This window comes from Cherax quadricarinatus, chromosome 96 (assembly GCF_038502225.1).
Source record: "Cherax quadricarinatus isolate ZL_2023a chromosome 96, ASM3850222v1, whole genome shotgun sequence".
In the NCBI taxonomy this organism is placed as follows: Eukaryota; Metazoa; Arthropoda; class Malacostraca; order Decapoda; family Parastacidae; genus Cherax; species Cherax quadricarinatus.
Genome location: NC_091387.1, coordinates 705,373 through 724,711, shown reverse-complemented (window position 1 = coordinate 724,711; position 19,339 = coordinate 705,373). Strand labels below are relative to the sequence as shown.

The window sequence follows — 19,339 nt, the reverse complement described above, 5'->3', positions numbered from 1 at the left end:
GTTGGAGTGGGTAAATGGGGGAGAGGGAGGAGAAGGGGGGGAAGCAACGGTGTAGCAGTTTTACATTCATTGCAGAACATTCAGTCCAGGGTGAGCCATTTTAAAGTTATACTTCAGCTCTTTTTCAAGTCAACTTTGATTACCTGAGTGCATCTCTTGAGTAAAAACAGTGTGCAGTACGTTTTTAACGGCGTACTGGTAGCCAGCTCAAACGTATTGTATCAAGTCTTTACCTTAGGAATACTCTACCTTCTATGATAGATAAATTTGTCCACTCGGGGTGAGAGTGAAATTCTCAGCTTCAGTTTATACTTGATATTGGTAAAAACTTGACAACCAAGAAAAAGGCACAATACCCTGACTGGACCAATACACAATTAATATACTAAATGGTTATAACTATGGCCAAAATTTTGAAAGTGGTGGAGGGGTAAGCCAGTGGAAGGCTTCGGTTAGATGGCCAAAAGCTCCAACGGCGGGTCATCATCTAAGTCCCGCATCAGGAAACACTTGTCCTGTTTCCTGACGAACCTTACCTAACCTGGACCAATACATAGATAACCCGCGTATAGGAGAGAGGAGCTCATGACGATGTCTCGCTCCTATTGGACCATTTACATGATGTATGTTACTGCAGGAACATTGACATACATCGACTGAAGAGTATATCAAGAGTACATAAGACCTGTAACCAGATTTTCTCGCCAATAGAGAGGTTGAGAACACGTGAATATGTACACTGTTAAAATGGTGCATTTTGCCTCCATCAGATAACCAATTCACTGTACCCTACTTGCTCTTGTGTTACACAGAAAGCTTGGAAGGCTTCTAAGCGATGAGGATCATCTTAGGATGGCCATGTGCCACTGAAAATATTAGTGTGTGGAAAAATTGGATATTTCAAGCATCGGTAACAGTCACTAACAGATACGTCCTCATTGGTGTTGATATGGCCTGGCAAACCCACCAAAACTCTTCCATACAAATGTAATTATTGTCATACAGAAAGACGCCTTCGTAATAGAAATTAGTGCGCGTCAACAACTGGGCGTTCATGTTTCAAAGTGATCTGTCTTGTTACACTCCTCAAACTTACACGTGTCCACTTACTTAAAGTTGGTACCTTGATTGTAAGTGGTTCTCTGTTAACTATGAATGCTCTTAATGTCACAAGCGTCAATGGTAACATGCTCGTGTCAAAAGCGAGATAAAAGTGTGGTGGAATTGTAAACAGTGGAGTTAGAGTAGACTCTTTGTAAAGATCTGCCTCCCTCCCCCACCACATCACATCGGTCTTCAAATATAGGGTATAACTGATGAACTGGCAAAGGCACATCCCTTGAAAAAGAGAGGAGACTACAACTTGGAGCTGTTAACTAATATTTTGATGACTATAACAAGTAAATAACTTCAGGTGAACTTCACTGACCTTAGACAATAGGGTGACTGACATCAGTTAGTCCTTGATGCAGAAGCCACATATGACAGACTCCTGGCTACCACTGCCTGGATTCATCCTGGCTATAAAATACTTCGGCAGTCTGCACCAACTACTGCCATGGAGAACACTGTCACATTCTACGTCATTACGTGCTGGAATGAAACAAAAATACTTAATTTAGAGATGACTCGCTCAAAAATCTTGAAGACTTACTTAAGTATTATTCACAGAGACATTACCAGCCCTTCTGGAAAATAGCCATAACTGCCTATTGTAACTCCAATTAAAACCAAAATTTACTTATCAAACAAATACTGGTTATTGTAAATAACTCATAATCACATATTAGCTATATATAGATATATATATATATATATATATATATATATATATATATATATATATATATATATATATATATGTTTAACAGGGTAATTAGCAGCTCTGTAACTTTTTACTGGATAACCAGGTCCCTAGTGGAACATGTCAATAACCTGTTTCTTCAGGTCGTAAATCATTATTAACTGCTGGAATATCCAGCACATCTTCGCCCCCCCCCCCTCTCTCTCTCTCTGTATATATATATATATATATATATATATATATATATATATATATATATATATATATATATATATATATATATATATATATATATATATTAGAGGTTTGTGGCAGAAAAGACCGCTGGTGATTTTTCCGTTTAAAACTATAAATGATTTCAAAATATAAGTACGATACACGTACATCCAGCCTGACAAGTACATGAACGTACATCCAGCCTGACAAGTACATGAACGTCCATCCAACCTGACAAGTACATGAACGTACAGAAAGAGCAAAATGTCACTTAGAAGTCTCGTTACATAAAACGTCAACTTCAGTCCAACTTAATGCTGAACTTCGTATCTAGTATTTTCGCATCTCTAACTTGATCAATTATTGTGTATCTTACCTTTTATATTGTATTACTGAGTGATGTAATACAATATAATACAATATATTCACTAGCATTATCTAACATTATCAGTGTGTTTACTAGATATTGCCTGGTCACAGACCGGGCCGCGGGGGCGTTGACCCCCGGAACTCTCTCCAGGTAAACTCCAGGTAAACACCAGAGCAATGACAGCAATGTTGAAAAGTTGTTGAGAGATGGTGAGGACTCTGTTGTAGCTGTTAACAGGGATTTGAAGGATATAGAGTGGGGGTAGGTATTAGTTCATTTACTGTTGTATCTGTTAACAGGGATTTGAAGGATATGAAGTGGGGGTAGGTATTAGTTCATTTACTGTTGTATCTGTTAACAGATGCTGGGAGAGAGAGTGTATCAACAATGTTTGTTCAGATGTGTCTTGTGAAGCATTAGTTTTTGTCTATTAACCAAGTTGCTTGTGTGTATTTTGTGCTGGAATGTAACCAATACGTACACGAATGTTCACACTCGAATAAATACATACACACGCATACGAACACATTGCACAGGTACACACAACAGTGATCCTCCTGCGCCTCTGTCCTACCTTCTATAAAAATGATTCTATCAGTAAATTACAGTGGTAGTCAGAGTAAGAAAAATTATCCTGGGTGTCCGACCTGTTCTGCTCCCACACATAATTTATACCTAAAAGAGGTGTGTTGGTGGGCCACTTACAAGATCAGCAGAAAGTACGCGTCTCTCTAAAATCTAAATATTGTCTGTTTGTGTACGAATGGTATGTAATACCGACAAGATGAGAGTAAGACACATGTGCAACATCTGGGTATCTTTATTGTAGACGTTTCGCCATCCAGTGGCTTTATCAATACAAAAATCTAGGACATAACTTGAAGACAGTAGAACTATGTACAGAAGATGAGGTAATCAGTCCCTCAACCTAGGAGTAGGTGCGAACAGCACCATAGTCGTGGAGATTCGTGGAGAATCTCCACGACTATGGTGCTGTTCGCACCTACTCCTAGGTTGAGGGACTGATTACCTCATCTTCTGTACATAGTTCTACTGTCTTCAAGTTATGTCCTAGATTTTTGTATTGATAAAGCCACTGGATGGCGAAACGTCTACAATAAAGATACCCAGATGTTGCACATGTGTCTTACTCTCACATTGTCTGTTTACCTGCTATAACAACAAATATCTTTCCCTGGTGTACTACAGAACCAAATCTTAACTGTGCCTCTTGTGTCCTGCAGAACATTATTTATGTGTGTTTTGTATTTTATAGTCAAGGCTGTGCTTCGTGTGCATCTTACACAGCCAATATTGTTTTCTCTTGTTATACCTGGAGATGGTTTCGGGGGGTCAACGCCCCCGTTCGAAAGCCAATGCTGTTTATCTTGTGTTACAGAGCCAATACTAAGTATTTCTCTTGTGTGTATTACAGAGCCAAGAGTGACAGAGTGTCGGTGTGTAGTGAGGAGAGAGAGAGAGGAGAAGACTCAGATTCACAGTTTTCCTACAGTGGTGCCAGTTCCCCATCTCAGGTGAGTGCTACTGCTGAGGTGACTCTTGTGGGCGGCTCTCCACGCCGCCCATTACAATGCCACTTTCTGACGGAGGGATGGGAGACGGAAGGGTAGGGTGTGTTAGGTGGTAAGATGTGTGTGTGTGTGTGTGTGTGTGTGTGTGTGTGTGTGTGTGTGTGTGTGTGTGTGTGTGTGTGTGGTGTGTAGTGTGTGTGTGTGTGTGTGTGTGTGCGCACGCGCGCATGTGTATGTATGTATGATATATATATATATATATATATATATATATATATATATATATATATATATATATATATATATATATATATATATAAAGCGACAACTTACCACCTGGAGGTCCATGAATAATAATAATAATAATAATAATAATAATAATAATCAGTTGAAAACCTCCTAGCCAAACCTTGATATGTCCTTCTAACTTTCAAAGTGTAGGCACTGTCCCACAACCTAGCCAATTTGAATCCCACCGCCACAGTCTAGGTTCTTAAAACCACTCGGTTACTCAGATCTGTGCCATGTATTTACCCATGATGCAATGGCTTCTTATTGTATCAAAATACTTCGTATCACCATGTGAGGGTTTGTTGGGTCTGGCTGAAGATGGTGGCACCATCACCACCTCAACATTCACTGTATCAAGAGATAAATGTTTACCTTCGTTAATGCAAATGTTTAGTGCAAGACCATGTGCTCAGGGTAGTATTACTAAACCATTTGCTTGTTTTTGTGATGCAAGCCTAAGGCACGCATTTTCTTGATGTTCTTAACCTCTGTATATCTTGCATTCCTTCACTTTGATCTATTGCTGAGGAAACCACGAAGGTGACATTGGTTTCATGACGCACTGAAGATACACTTGTTCTTGGACTCTTACAGACAGCTAGGTGAAGGAACGGTGACCTAAGTGCCCATGGAGAAATGGCATGGATAAATTAGGAAATTCGTAGCATATGGGGCCCTTAGTACTAGAAATGGACTCTATTCCCACTACAGATATTACGAAGCAGTGTTGTCTCGTGTGTGACTTTAGTCTTCAAGAGGATATTGTCTCCTGCAAGAGGCTTAGAGGGTTCTCAATTGAGTTACTCATTAAATGAACATAGATTATTAAATCCCAACAGAAATTCCCAAACACCTTTAATAATAAACATGAGAATGAATGGAGACTCGAACCGTGGTCCTGATGGTATTAGTTCCAACACTGTACCACTGAGCCAGGAAACTTTCCAACCATTCTTTTGTTAATTCATTGATAGTTGTTCATTACGACTTGACCTTTTGATTATCACCACGTGGAAACGCTAAACCCAAACGTATGCTATTACCCTAGTCTGGAAATTGCTTTATTCTTTATTATATTGCTCAAGGTGAAGCACCAAAGCCGTTGGGTCAAACAACGCCAGATGGCAGGTAATCAGGTCTGATCCAGTCCAACAGGTTTAGAACCCTCCCGGTGTCGCCCCCAATAGGTTCAGAGCCCACTCAGGGTAGTCTCAACAGGTTCAGAGCCCACTCAGGGTAGTCTCAACAGGTTCAGAGCCCACTCAGGGTAGTCTCAACAGGTTCAGAGCCCACTCAGGGTAGTCTCAACAGGTTCAGAGCCCACTCAGGGTAGTCTCAACAGGTTCAGAATCACCCAGGGTGGTTCCAAGAGGTTTAGAACCACCAGGGTAGTCCCAACACATTCAGAACAACCCAGCACCGTCTCAACCGGTTCAAAACCCAACCAGGAACCTCCCAGAACCTACCCAGGGTCGTCCCATCACAACAAATTCTTCATATAACTAAGAGAAACTAAAAATCCCAGGGTAATATATCCAGCGGAGCGAGCGGGATAAAGATGGTCCTAGAAAATGTAACCAACCGCAGTGATTGCGACTCATCAATAACGCAGAAATTAATTAAAACCCGAGAGGAACAATGACGGACCTGGACAGAATCTGGACGACGCTGGAAAAAATTTTCCCGATTTGAAAACCATTTTTTGCTGCCTCGTCCGCAGCCCAGTTTTGTGCTCTGCTGTAATCTGTACAATGTTCGCCTATTTGATAAGACACATGTGCAATAGTTAGGTATCTTTATTCCCAAACGTTTCTCCTACATACTAGGCTTCCTCAGTCGAATACAGAGGAGATATCAGAAGCTGTAGAGATTATGTAATCAATCCATCACCCTTGAAGACGCAGTTTTGAGGTGGTCAGTCCCTCGTGCTGGTTCGTCTTTTGGATTTTGGAAGAAAGGCATGTAGAGGGAGGGGGAGGAATAAGAAGTGGTATTAAAGATGATGAGAGGGTAAGTGTGGGATGGAAGGAATAAGTGATATTAAGGAAGATATGGAGATGGAGAATGGGGCAGAGCCAGTGCGAGTAGAAGGGGAGGGGAATGAAGAGGAAGCGAAGCACAGAGGAAGTGGCAGGAGGATTACAAGGGCTCACAATATAAAGGATAGGAGGGAGGAGGAGGAGGGAGAGCTGTAGGTGTGGGGGAGAGTGAAAAATGGAGGAGATGGGAAGGAGCAGGGAAGGGAGAGGTGAAAGTGTGGAGGGAGAAAATAAGTTGGAGAGATGGAGACTGGGTTGAAGTGGGGGTGAGGGGAATGAGGAGAGATTGTGTTGAGGGTAATGGAAATAGAGAGTTGCTAGTTATTATTTCTGATTGTTAGTGCAGGCAGTGATAGGCAAGAGTAAGGGGGGAGGGGGGAGGAGGGCAAGGGGGGAAATGTGTGACGTTGAAGGTTGGAGAAGTTACTATTACTAGTTGCTAGTGGGTTACTATTACTGGTTGCTAGTGGGTTACTGGTTACTATTACTAGTTGTTAAGTCTTGATCCTCTGACATTATTGATGGTATGCAATACCAAGTTTATGAACAATACGTTCAGTACCTAGTTATCTTTAATGCTAGCAATAAAAATAGCTAAGTGTTGAACATGTGACTTATTCATCCTCTGAGTTTATTAAATCCGCCTCGTAACTACACTCTTGTTTATGTAGTTACGTTTATTTGTATTTAATCACACGTTAAGAGGCACTTAAGTTCCCCTGTCTTCCCATAACCTGTTCATATTTCCACTATAATCTACCTTGTCCATAATTACCATCACATTCACTTTGTTACGTAAGGTGAGGTCCAGGAGCTTTCCTTAATTCATGGTGTAACTTATGAAAGTTAAGACACATGTGCAACATCTGGGTATCTTTATCGTAGACGTTTCGCCATCCAGTGGCTTTATCAATACAGATTCTTGGACATAATTGGAAGACAGATTCTCCTCCACCACGATGCTGTGAACACTAACTCCAAGGCTGAGGGACTGATTACCTATCTTTTGTACATAATTCTACTGTCTTCCAATTATGTCCTGGAATCTGTATTGATAAAGCCACTGGATGGCGAAACGTCTATAATAAAGATACCCAGATGTTGCACATGTGTCTAAACTTTAATATTGTCGGTATTTTAATACCTTTCTTGCACATGGTATAATTTAACAAATATTTGATAACAGTTGTGTTGTAGAGGTCTGAGTTGTGCTCAGACCTCTACAACACAATTATCATCAAATATTTAAGTTACCATGAATTAAGGAAAGCTCCTGGACCTCACCTTACGAAAGCAAAGCGATAATAATTATGGACAAGGTTGACTATAGTTGTAAAATAACATTACTTGAAGACGGATGAACTTAGGTGCCTCTAAACTTGCAACTTTTATACCCTTATATATCATACCTGTTCTTTACACTCTGTATGGACATTTCCTTTTCACGTTTAACTACTCTCAGATTAAAAATTTAACTTTTTAGCTTTCCTGTGGCATATTTGCATATTGAGCTCTCATCTGTGCTCCCCATTTTCCTCTCCTTTGTCTACTTCATCTAACTCTGCTAGTATCTTTCATATCGTGATAACGTCTCCCCTGGTTTCAACTCATGGAACGTTTAGTATTCGTGCGCAGTTCTTCGTAGCTCCTAGAGTAGACTTTCAGCGAATCTACGGATTTTTAGTTTCTGGACATATTGAAGGTAGAGGCATAATATATGATAGGTGTGACGTGTCTTATACGCGATTATCAATGAATTTTAAGATACCTGTGTGTGGTGCATAAATGAGAGAGAGAGAGAGAGAGAGAGAGAGAGAGAGAATGGTAAAACAGACGGACATCAGAGGACCTGGACAGTACACACCGAGGCTATCTGTTGAGAAGAACAATATAGTGTACTTTAGATCTAGTGGGTAAGACTCAAGAGAAACAATATCACTAACATATATAACCACCAAACAAGGAGGAGAGAGAGAAGGCACGGTAAAGAGTGGTGTATAAGGCCGTCCGGATAAAACTTCACTGATGGACAATATCATTCAACTAAGTCAAAAACTCTGTCCAAGAGCAACATTAAAAAAAGACGAATTAAAAAACCTGTACGATAATCAAAAGTGTAGATTAGTTTTAGCCGTGTTAAAATGCTGTTGTTGTTAAGATAATTACATTCTGAATATGCAAGAGTGAAAATAACAACTCAAAGGAAAAATTAACTACAATGAATTTCTTACAGCGAAGTCCTCGTTCTCGCAGCTCACAGAAAACGGGATGTTAGGAAAATTATTCCTATCTAAAGAAAATATTTGGTATAGTGATATTTATGGTGAAAACGCTTTAATTAGTTGTGAAAATGGTGGAAATATCGAAAACAGTGAAGATGTTGGAAATGGGAGTGACAGTGGTTAAACCAGTGGTGAAAATAGCAATGAGAAATGGGTAAAAAACAGCGTCGAAAATTAAAATTGGTGAAAATATTGTAAATAACAGCCTGTGATATAGCTGTGAGTGGTTGCTAGTCTTGTTACTCCCTCAGCTGGGTCGTGAGCCAGGCTTTTCTACTGCTGGTCTAGTCAATCAGACTCTTGGTGTTAGCATCCCCCTGGCCAACATAGCCATCACAGTATCGTGCCACGGGTAGGTACTGAACCAATTAATAGTGGTAAAAATGGTAAAATCGGTGGAAACAGTGGTGGATGTTGGAGACAAATGAGACACAGTGATGTCAGGAAGTAAGTCCTCAGTCTGACAATGGTTGAAAAGTCGAATGACCTGGATGACTCAGTAGTGGAGGCTCAGTACACAGCTTCAAGATCGGCATCACTGACTTCTGGCCCAGGAGGCCAGAAGTCAGTGATGCCGATCAAGGTGGGTCAGGAGGCGGAGCGAATACGTACCTAAGTACACACACACACACACACACACACACACACACACACACACACACACACACACACACACACACACACACACACACACACACACACACACACACAGCATTAAGAGGTACGATAAAGCTCTTGGAGAGGGAGTGGACCTAGTGGTGACCAGCGAAGAGGCGGGGCCAAGAGCTGTGAATCGACCCCTTTTAACCACACATTAGTATACACACACACACACACACACACACACACACACACACACACACACACACACATGATGAAGGGATATAACAAAGATCACTAAAACCAATCCTGCCAGTACATGCAGTTCGATTGACTGGTGAATATTACATATCTCCGGTCTTGTACTAGTATCGTATATGACAACAGGCACGTGACGTGCGTGGGCGTGCGAGAGCGTACACGGGTGTGAGAGTGGACCTGGGTGAGTGTGTGTAGCATTGCGTGGACGCACGTGGTTGTAACTAAGTTATGGGCGTGCCTGAATGCACATGTGCATGCGTGTACGTGCACGGGTGTACACTACGTACGGCAACACTCGTACATATGACATAGCAGTGTTGGTATAATATTAATGTAGACAAGAAGGGTGCACCCAGCCAGAGTACAACAATCACTACTGTACAAGTGATGTAGTGGAGAGTATGATATAGTACCCCTTCCTATCTTACCCTTTTATCTTCCCTTCTCCTTGCCCGAATTTCCTCGACTTCCTTTCTTGAAGCTGGTGAAGGTGTGCGAGTCCAAGCAACTGGAGGTTACGTTAGGTAAGGTTTGTCAGGAAACATGACAAGTGTCTTGTCATATGATGATCCACAGCTGGAGCTTTTAGTCACCTGATCGAGACCTTCCATTGGCTTACCTTTCCACCCCCTTTAAAAATTATGGTTATGATTAAAACCAATTTCAGCTACGGGTAGCCCAGTGGTGAGAGGCGCGACTCTCACCGCTGGCGTATTTAAAGTTAAAGTCAGCTACTCCTTCGTTAATTACATCAAACTTGAGTGTATCCCATCCCCCCCCTCGGTTATTTCATAGCACCTACGGGTATAGCGCGTCCCTATAAATATAATCAACCTTCCTCCCCCCCCCATCACCCCCTCCTAACTTCCCCAGCATCATCAAGCAGTGATCCCATCAAATAATTCACCATCATTAATCTGGTCTGGACCGTCTGATCTACAATATATCACTAGACCTTCAAGATGGTGGGCAGAGGGAGACGGGGATAAAGGGGAGGGAGAAACAGGGAGGGTAAAGGGGATATACAGGAAGGGGAGTGGATGAAGAGAGGAGGAATATGGGGATTAAGGGGTTAAGGAAGGGCGAAAAAGAAGATTGAGGCAGGGTGAAGGAGGAGGGGAAGAGGATGTGAGGAAGGGGGAGGAGTGAGGCAGGAGAAGGGGATGTGAATAAGTGTAAGCAGTGAAACAAAAACAAAAGGAGATAAAAAATACATGACAAATGAAGTATCGGGTTTGTGAGGGAGTGTGTACAGTAACCTCTCTTCCCTGACAACCCCATTCCCTAGCCCTGACAACCCCATTCCCTGATCCCTAGTACTCCCATTCTCTCCCTTGACCAGTGGGGTTGAAGCTGGCAGAATATTACGGCTTATTTGTATGTTGCTCAGAGCTGAAATATTCTCAGTAGAAGAGGGTGTCCCTCCAACTTTTTCCTCGTCAGGCCTTTCAATTGTAGTTTGAACTCTTGATTAATTTTGCCTCGTAATTGCTTCCTATCAAAACCCAAATATTTTTTCCAGTGGGATGATGGAGAGGGAAGGAGGGAGGAGGAGGAGGGAGGGGAAAGTAAAGCGACAAAAATTAACGTGAAGGAGGAATAGAATTATTATTTTAGAGTGGGAGAATGGGGAGGCAGAAAGGAAGCGTTAATAACGGAATGGATTGGAAGTAGGACAGTGAGAGAGAGAGAGAGAGAGAGAGAGAGAGAGAGAGAGAGAGAGCGAGCACCAGGTACTAAGTCATTACTAGCGCTAACACTACCACCACTAACATTACCACCACTAACATTACCACCACTAACATTACCACTACTAACACTACCACCACTAACATTACCACCACTAACATTACCACTACTAACACTACCACCACTAACATTACCACCACTAACATTACCACCACTAACATTACCACCACTAACATTACCACCACTAACATTACCACCACTAACATTACCACTACTAACATTACCACTACTAACACTACCACCACTAACATTACCACCACTAACATTACCACTACTAACACTACCACCACTAACATTACCACCACTAACACTACCACCACTAACATTACCACCACTAACATTACCACCACTAACATTACCACTACTAACACTACCACCACTAACATTACCACCACTAACATTACCACCACTAACATTACCACTACTAACACTACCACCACTAACATTACCACCACTAACATTACCACCACTAACATTACCACTACTAACACTACCACCACTAACATTACCACCACTAACACTACCACCACTAACATTACCACCACTAACATTACCACCACTAACATTACCACCACTAACATTACCACCACTAACATTACCACTACTAACATTACCACTACTAACACTACCACCACTAACATTACCACCACTAACATTACCACCACTAACATTACCACTACTAACACTACCACCACTAACATTACCACCACTAACATTACCACCACTAACATTACCACCACTAACATTACCACCACTAACATTACCACCACTAACATTACCACCACTAACATTACCACCACTAACATTATCACCACTAACACTACCACCACTATCACCACTAAAAATACCACCACTAACATTACCACCACTACCACCACTATCACCACTAACATTATCACCACTAACACTACCACCACTGATACTACCACCATTGACACTACCACCATTGACACTACCACCACTAACACTACTACCACTGAGACTACCAGCACTAACACTACCACCACCAACACTACCACCACCAACACTACCACCACCAACACTACCACCACCAACACTACCACCACCAACACTACCACCACCAACACTACCACCACCAACACTACCACCACCAACACTACCACCACCAACACTACCACCACCAACACTACCACCACCAACACTACCACCACCAACACTACCACCACCACCACCAACACTAGCATCCAAATTTAAAAAAAACTGATCCATAATAATATATTGGTGGGAGAGCGGTAAACCTGTATGAGAACTAAATGTTGGAGTGGAGCTGGATGTAATACCGCCATGGATGAAACTCTTAAATTTAATTAATCTCTTGCACGAAGCTCCTTTAATTTATTGATGAAGGGTGGTGGAGGAGGATGGTGGTGATGGTGGAGGAGGATGGTGGTGATGGTGGAGGGTTGTAGATGCACATTAGGTACAGGAGGTTGTTAAAGTGGAGAATGTTGTAGGAGGGTCAATATTATTATTACAGCCAGTAATGAAGTAGACTAGAAAGCCGGGGAAAGGTCTCGGTCACACGACCAAAACTTGCAGTGAGGTCATCATACAACAGAAGGTTCAGCAGAAATATTCAGATATGCTCCTGAGAAACAAAACATCACTAGAATATCCCAGCTATAACATCACAGCTGTAACATCACTAGAATATCCCAGCTATAACATCACTAGAATATCGCAGCTATAATCTCTCACATCGTGAATGATGGGCAGAGAAAAATGATTTAGCTTATAAATGGCACATTTTTTGGGTGTATGAGGGAGGTATAGTCGCTAAGTCACGTGATGTGTGTGTGGTGTGTGTGGTGTGTGTGTGTGTGTGTGTGTGTGTGTGTGTGTGTGTGTGTGTGTGTGTGTGTGTGTGTTGTGTGTGTGTTGTGTGTGTGTTGTGTGTGTGTGTGTGTGTGTGTTTGTGTGTGTGTTTGTGTGTGTTTGTATGTGTGTGTCTACCACTCTCTAACCCTCCTTCCCTCTGTAAAACACACACAGCTTCTCAGGGTAGTACTAGCAGCAGGAACATTTACGGAACACTGAACACCTAGGTCACCCATAGCCATAAAAACATACATACAACGCAATACAAGAATAAAAGCAACGAACATAAACACACAATACAGACACGTACTATCACACCGAGTTACGCTAACCAACATCAGTTAAAAACCCCATTAAATTGGTAATGTTTAAAGACTAAAGTTCCCTGAGGTCTCTACAGGCACCTCGGTAATTATATATAAAAAACGCAGAAAGACATAAGCCAAGGGTAAACTATTAAACTATGTTGTAGTCAGTAGCACAACACAAGCTACACAGAAGGGGACAAGAGGACCTGTGAAGACGTGACTGTGGGTACCCGATTCATCTCAAAGTGACGATTTCTGTTGGAGGAGGAGGGTGAAACACCCAGGCCTTGCTGAACTGTGTATAACTTGTTGCCAGTCTTTAGGGCCCACCAGGCACACCACTTCCCATGGACATGTTTGAGGATATGCTGCAAGAAGTCACTGTCAACCTTGTTGGAGTGACCAAATTTGTCTTGTCTAGCTTTATACATACTGGGTATTGTGATCACTTTCCACTCTTAATATACACCGTGTTGTGGTCATTCTTATACACGTGTATTGTGATCACTCTTATACACACCATATATTGATCACTCATACACACCATGTATTGATCACTCATATAAACCATATATTGATCACTCATACACACCATGTATTGATCACTCATACACACCATGTATTGATCACTCATATAAACCATATATTGATCACTCATACACACCATGTATTGATCACTCATATACACCATGTATTGATCACTCATACACACCATGTATTGATCACTCATACACACCATGTATTGATCACTCATATACACCATGTATTGATCACTCATACACACCATGTATTGATCACTCATACACACCATGTATTGATCACTCATACACACCATGTATTGATCACTTCACTCTTATACACACAGTGTTGTCATCACTTTATTTACTCACTCTTCAACTGGCTGCCATATTTCTCTCTGTTGTTTACCTTCTCTATCCACTTTTTACCTGTTAATTCTTTTCCTTCACTTTTCTCTTTGCTCACCCCTCTTCTCTGCTCTATGTTTCTCCTCCTCTCATCATCCTTACTTACATTTCAAATGTTTCTCTATTATTTCCTATATCTTCTTTTTCTAGTAACTTTTGCACTTTTTTCATTAATTAGTAGACGATTTTCTCTCTTACTGATTTTAATGATATTCCTAATGAAAGAGAGAGAGAGAGAGAGAGAGAGAGAGAGAGAGAGAGAGAGAGAGAGAGAGAGAAATAGACGTGAGTTTTTTTCTATTAAGCAGAATTGCATATAGGGTGGGTTACATAGTGTCGAAATGTGTCAGCCTGAGCTGGGAGACTTCACTGGGGTGATGAGGATATCGTCAAACATTGCATTACAGATTCATCAACAGCTACAAGAACTTAAAAGTTTAGTTCCTAACTTACTAAGAATTATCATCAGTCAGGACAGCTTATCCAATACACAGGAAAACAGAATTTCTAAGGCGATTCTTTCATAAAGTTTGTGTGTGCGATAGGCTGCCCTCAGAGATGGTAATACCCAAGTAACATTGACTTTAACTGCTAGAAGAAAGCTGCCGTAGCTGACATATTGTTGATAGTGTAGGAAGGGATTAGTTTGTGTTAGAGTGTTGGTGAAGTTCGCCGTGTCCTTCACCATAAATACTACCAACGCCCATCAATCCTCCCTGCCTCCATTCTTCCAGTTTTCTATTATTCACCAGGCGTGCATTAGAGCTGCTCTATCCACCACTGCTCTACACGCCCACTTTCTACCATCTCTTCCTCCTGGAAAATAAGGACGAAAATTTGTGTTGCTCCTCGTGCACTTTCTTACCCAAGTCTGTTAAACCTGTTTCTTTGTCTTATTATTGTCTTCAACTATCAGTCTTATTATTGTCTTCAACTGTCAGTCTTATTATTGTCTTCAACTATCATTGTCTTATTATTGTCTTCAACTATCAGTCTTATTATTGTCTTCAACTATCAGTCTTATTATTGTCTTCAACTATCAGTCTTATTATTGTCTTCAACTATCAGTCTTATTATTGTCTTCAACTATCAGTCTTATTATTGTCTTCAACTATCAGTCTTATTATTGTCTTCAACTGTCAGTCTTATTATTGTCTTCAACTGTCATTGTCTTATTATTGTCTTCAACTGTCAGTCTTATTATTGTCTTCAACTATCAGTCTTATTATTGTCTTCAACTGTCAGTCTTATTATTGTCTTCAACTGTCAGTCTTATTGTCTTCAACTATCAGTCTTATTATTGTCTTCAACTATCAGTCTTATTATTGTCTTCAACTGTCATTGTCTTATTATTGTCTTCAACTATCATTGTCTTATTATTGTCTTCAACTGTCATTGTCTTATTATTGTCTTCAACTATCAGTCTTATTATTGTCTTCAACTGTCATTGTCTTATTATTGTCTTCAACTATCATTGTCTTATTATTGTCTTCAACTGTCATTGTCTTATTATTGTCTTCAACTGTCATTGTCTTATTATTGTCTTCAACTATCAGTCTTATTATTGTCTTCAACTGTCATTGTCTTATTATTGTCTTCAACTATCATTGTCTTATTATTGTCTTCAACTGTCATTGTCTTATTATTGTCTTCAACTATCAGTCTTATTATTGTCTTCAACTGTCATTGTCTTATTGTCTTCAACTATCATTGTCTTATTGTCTTCAACTGTCAGTCTTATTATTGTCTTCAACTATCATTGTCTTATTATTGTCTTCAACTATCAGTCTTATTATTGTCTTCAACTGTCAGTCTTATTATTGTCTTCAACTATCAGTCTTATTATTGTCTTCAACTATCAGTCTTATTATTGTCTTCAACTATCATTGTCTTATTAGTGTCTTCAACTATCAGTCTTATTATTGTCTTCAACTATCAATCTTATTATTGTCTTCAACTGTCATTGTCTTATTATTGTCTTCAACTATCAGTCTTATTATTGTCTTCAACTGTCATTGTCTTATTATTGTCTTCAACTATCAGTCTTATTATTGTCTTCAACTGTCATTGTCTTATTATTGTCTTCAACTATCAGTCTTATTGTCTTCAACTGTCAGTCTTATTATTGTCTTCAACTATCAGTCTTATTATTGTCTTCAACTATCAGTCTTATTATTGTCTTCAACTATCAGTCTTATTATTGTCTTCAACTATCATTGTCTTATTAGTGTCTTCAACTATCAGTCTTATTATTGTCTTCAACTATCAATCTTATTATTGTCTTCAACTGTCATTGTCTTATTATTGTCTTCAACTATCAGTCTTATTGTCTTCAACTGTCATTGTCTTATTATTGTCTTCAACTATCAGTCTTATTATTGTCTTCAACTGTCATTGTCTTATTATTGTCTTCAACTATCAGTCTTATTATTGTCTTCAACTATCAGTCTTATTATTGTCTTCAACTATCAGTCTTATTATTGTCTTCAACTATCAGTCTTATTGTCTTCAACTGTCATTGTCTTATTATTGTCTTCAACTATCAGTCTTATTATTGTCTTCAACTATCAGTCTTATTATTGTCTTCAACTATCAGTCTTATTATTGTCTTCAACTGTCAGTCTTATTATTGTCTTCAACTATCATTGTCTTATTATTGTCTTCAACTATCAGTCTTATTATTGTCTTCAACTATCAGTCTTATTATTGTCTTCAACTATCATTGTCTTATTATTGTCTTCAACTATCAGTCTTATTATTGTCTTCAACTATCAGTCTTATTATTGTCTTCAACTATCAGTCTTATTATTGTCTTCAACTGTCATTGTCTTATTATTGTCTTCAACTATCAGTCTTATTATTGTCTTCAACTATCAGTCTTATTATTGTCTTCAACTGTCATTGTCTTATTATTGTCTTCAACTATCAGTCTTATTGTCTTCAACTGTCATTGTCTTATTATTGTCTTCAACTATCAGTCTTATTATTGTCTTCAACTGTCATTGTCTTATTATTGTCTTCAACTATCAGTCTTATTATTGTCTTCAACTATCAGTCTTATTATTGTCTTCAACTATCAGTCTTATTATTGTCTTCAACTGTCATTGTCTTATTATTGTCTTCAACTATCAGTCTTATTATTGTCTTCAACTATCAGTCTTATTATTGTCTTCAACTATCAGTCTTATTATTGTCTTCAACTGTCATTGTCTTATTATTGTCTTCAACTATCAGTCTTATTATTGTCTTCAACTATAATTCCTCTAGTTAAAAAAAAAACTTTAATCTGCCCGAGATAATTACAAAAATCTGGTATTTTTCCAAGTATAACCTAACTATATGTAGTGTAATACTGTGTAATGCCATGGTAAATATACATTACCTCTCTCTCTCTTATATATATGTGGTTCCGAATAGGTAAAACTAGTCAACTAACGAACTCGTTTAACTAAAATTAAGTCCTCTCTAAATTTTTCTCTTATACATTTAAAGATATATTTTTTTCATTTATATTAATGTAAAAATTAATAATTTTGTACCAAAAGAACCTTAGAAAACTAACCTAACCTTATTATAAAAATCGCAATTTAATTTAGCCTAATGAAACTAAATATAATTTTGTTAGGCTCAGGATTATTTTTGCGAAATTATTACAAAAACAAATTTTCGCTTGCCTTATTCGGCAAGAAAAGCGTTGCTATTTAAGCCAAACTCCCAAGTTTTACCTATTTGGCACGATATATATATATATATATATATATATATATATATATATATATATATATATATATATATATATATATATATATATATATATATATATATATGCAATAAGATCACAGTAAACAGGTGATTTCAGAATATGCAAAACAACCACTCTGAAAGAATAGAGAAATTCCAAGGGCTTTCGTGACTACTCACATTATCAAGGAACTATGATAATGTGAGTAGTCACGAAAGCGCTTGGAATTTCTCTATTCTTTCAGAGTGGTTGTTTTGCATATATATATATATATATATATATATATATATATATATATATATATATATATATATATATAATGTCGTGCCGAATAGGCAGAACTTGCGATCTTGGCTTAAATAGCAATGTTCATCTTGCCATATAGGACAAGTGAAAATTTGTGTATGCAATAATTTCGCCAAAATCATTCTGAACCTAACGAAAAAAATATATTTCACTGTGTTTGTTTAGTATTAAATTATTGTAAACAAATCTAAAATATATTTAGTTGGGTTAGGCTAAAATAAATTGTTCTTGTTATAATAAGGTTAGGTAAGTTTTCTAAGTTCCTTTTGGTGCAAAATTATAAATTTTTACATCAACATTAATGAGAAAAATATATCTTTAAACATATAAGAGAAAATTTTAGAAAGGACTTAATTTTAAATGAGTTCTTGCTAATTGACCAGTTTTACCTATTCGGCACGACATATATATATATATATATATATATATATATATATATATATATATATATATATATATATATATATAATCAGTAACAACACTGCAACTAGCCAAGGACTGGAACTCATGCCGCTTTGGCCTGCCTCATGGTGTGAGAAAACTCATGACGCCTTAATCCACGGAACCACCCAATCCATTGTGTGGTTCCGTGGATTAAGGCATCATGAGTTTCCTCCCACCATGAGGCAGGCCAAATCAGCGTGGGTTCGACACCTTGGCTAGTCACAGTGTTGTTATTGATCAATACCACTTGTTCGTGGACATATATGTATATTATATATTCTTGATGACCTTGCTAGCATTGTGCCGATGTTGCACGAATAATTACCTCCAAGAATCCAAGTTAATAATGAGAACAAGTTTTTGATGATCAAGACGCACGTGTACCATCTTGGTATTCTTTATCCAATAAGAAGACGCACAGGTGTTGCACGTCTTGTCAACTTGTCGGTACTATATACTTTTCACTTAAAGAACAAACTCTGTCACAACGTTTTGCTCTCTGACTTCAAGCTCTACACAGAGTGTAAGACTTCAAGCTCTACACAGAGTGTAAGTTTGTGTCAACAAAACTTTCTTCTCGCACTTTCACACCATCTTACCCTTCTCAATCTTTGACTTAAAGGTAAATAT

General features: G+C 38.9%; 1 protein-coding gene and 1 long non-coding RNA gene across 13 annotated transcripts in view; one reads left to right on the top strand and one right to left on the bottom strand.

Moving 5' to 3' along the window:
* The window catches only part of LOC128701712 (uncharacterized), a 107,332-nt gene that overhangs the window by 22,013 nt on the left and 65,980 nt on the right, over positions 1 to 19,339 (bottom strand). The window contains exon 3 of the long non-coding RNA XR_008408959.2: positions 1,430 to 1,593. This is a non-coding gene — a long non-coding RNA (uncharacterized lncRNA). The remainder of the gene's footprint in view (positions 1 to 1,429; positions 1,594 to 19,339) is intronic.
* nab (NGFI-A-binding protein homolog) overlaps positions 1 to 19,339 on the top strand; it is a 1,330,987-nt gene that overhangs the window by 1,281,231 nt on the left and 30,417 nt on the right. For all 12 annotated transcript variants that reach the window (XM_070104957.1, XM_070104964.1, XM_070104962.1 and 9 more), the window contains one exon: positions 3,826 to 3,925. In XM_070104957.1, the coding sequence (XP_069961058.1) occupies positions 3,826 to 3,925 (100 nt within the window). The remainder of the gene's footprint in view (positions 1 to 3,825; positions 3,926 to 19,339) is intronic.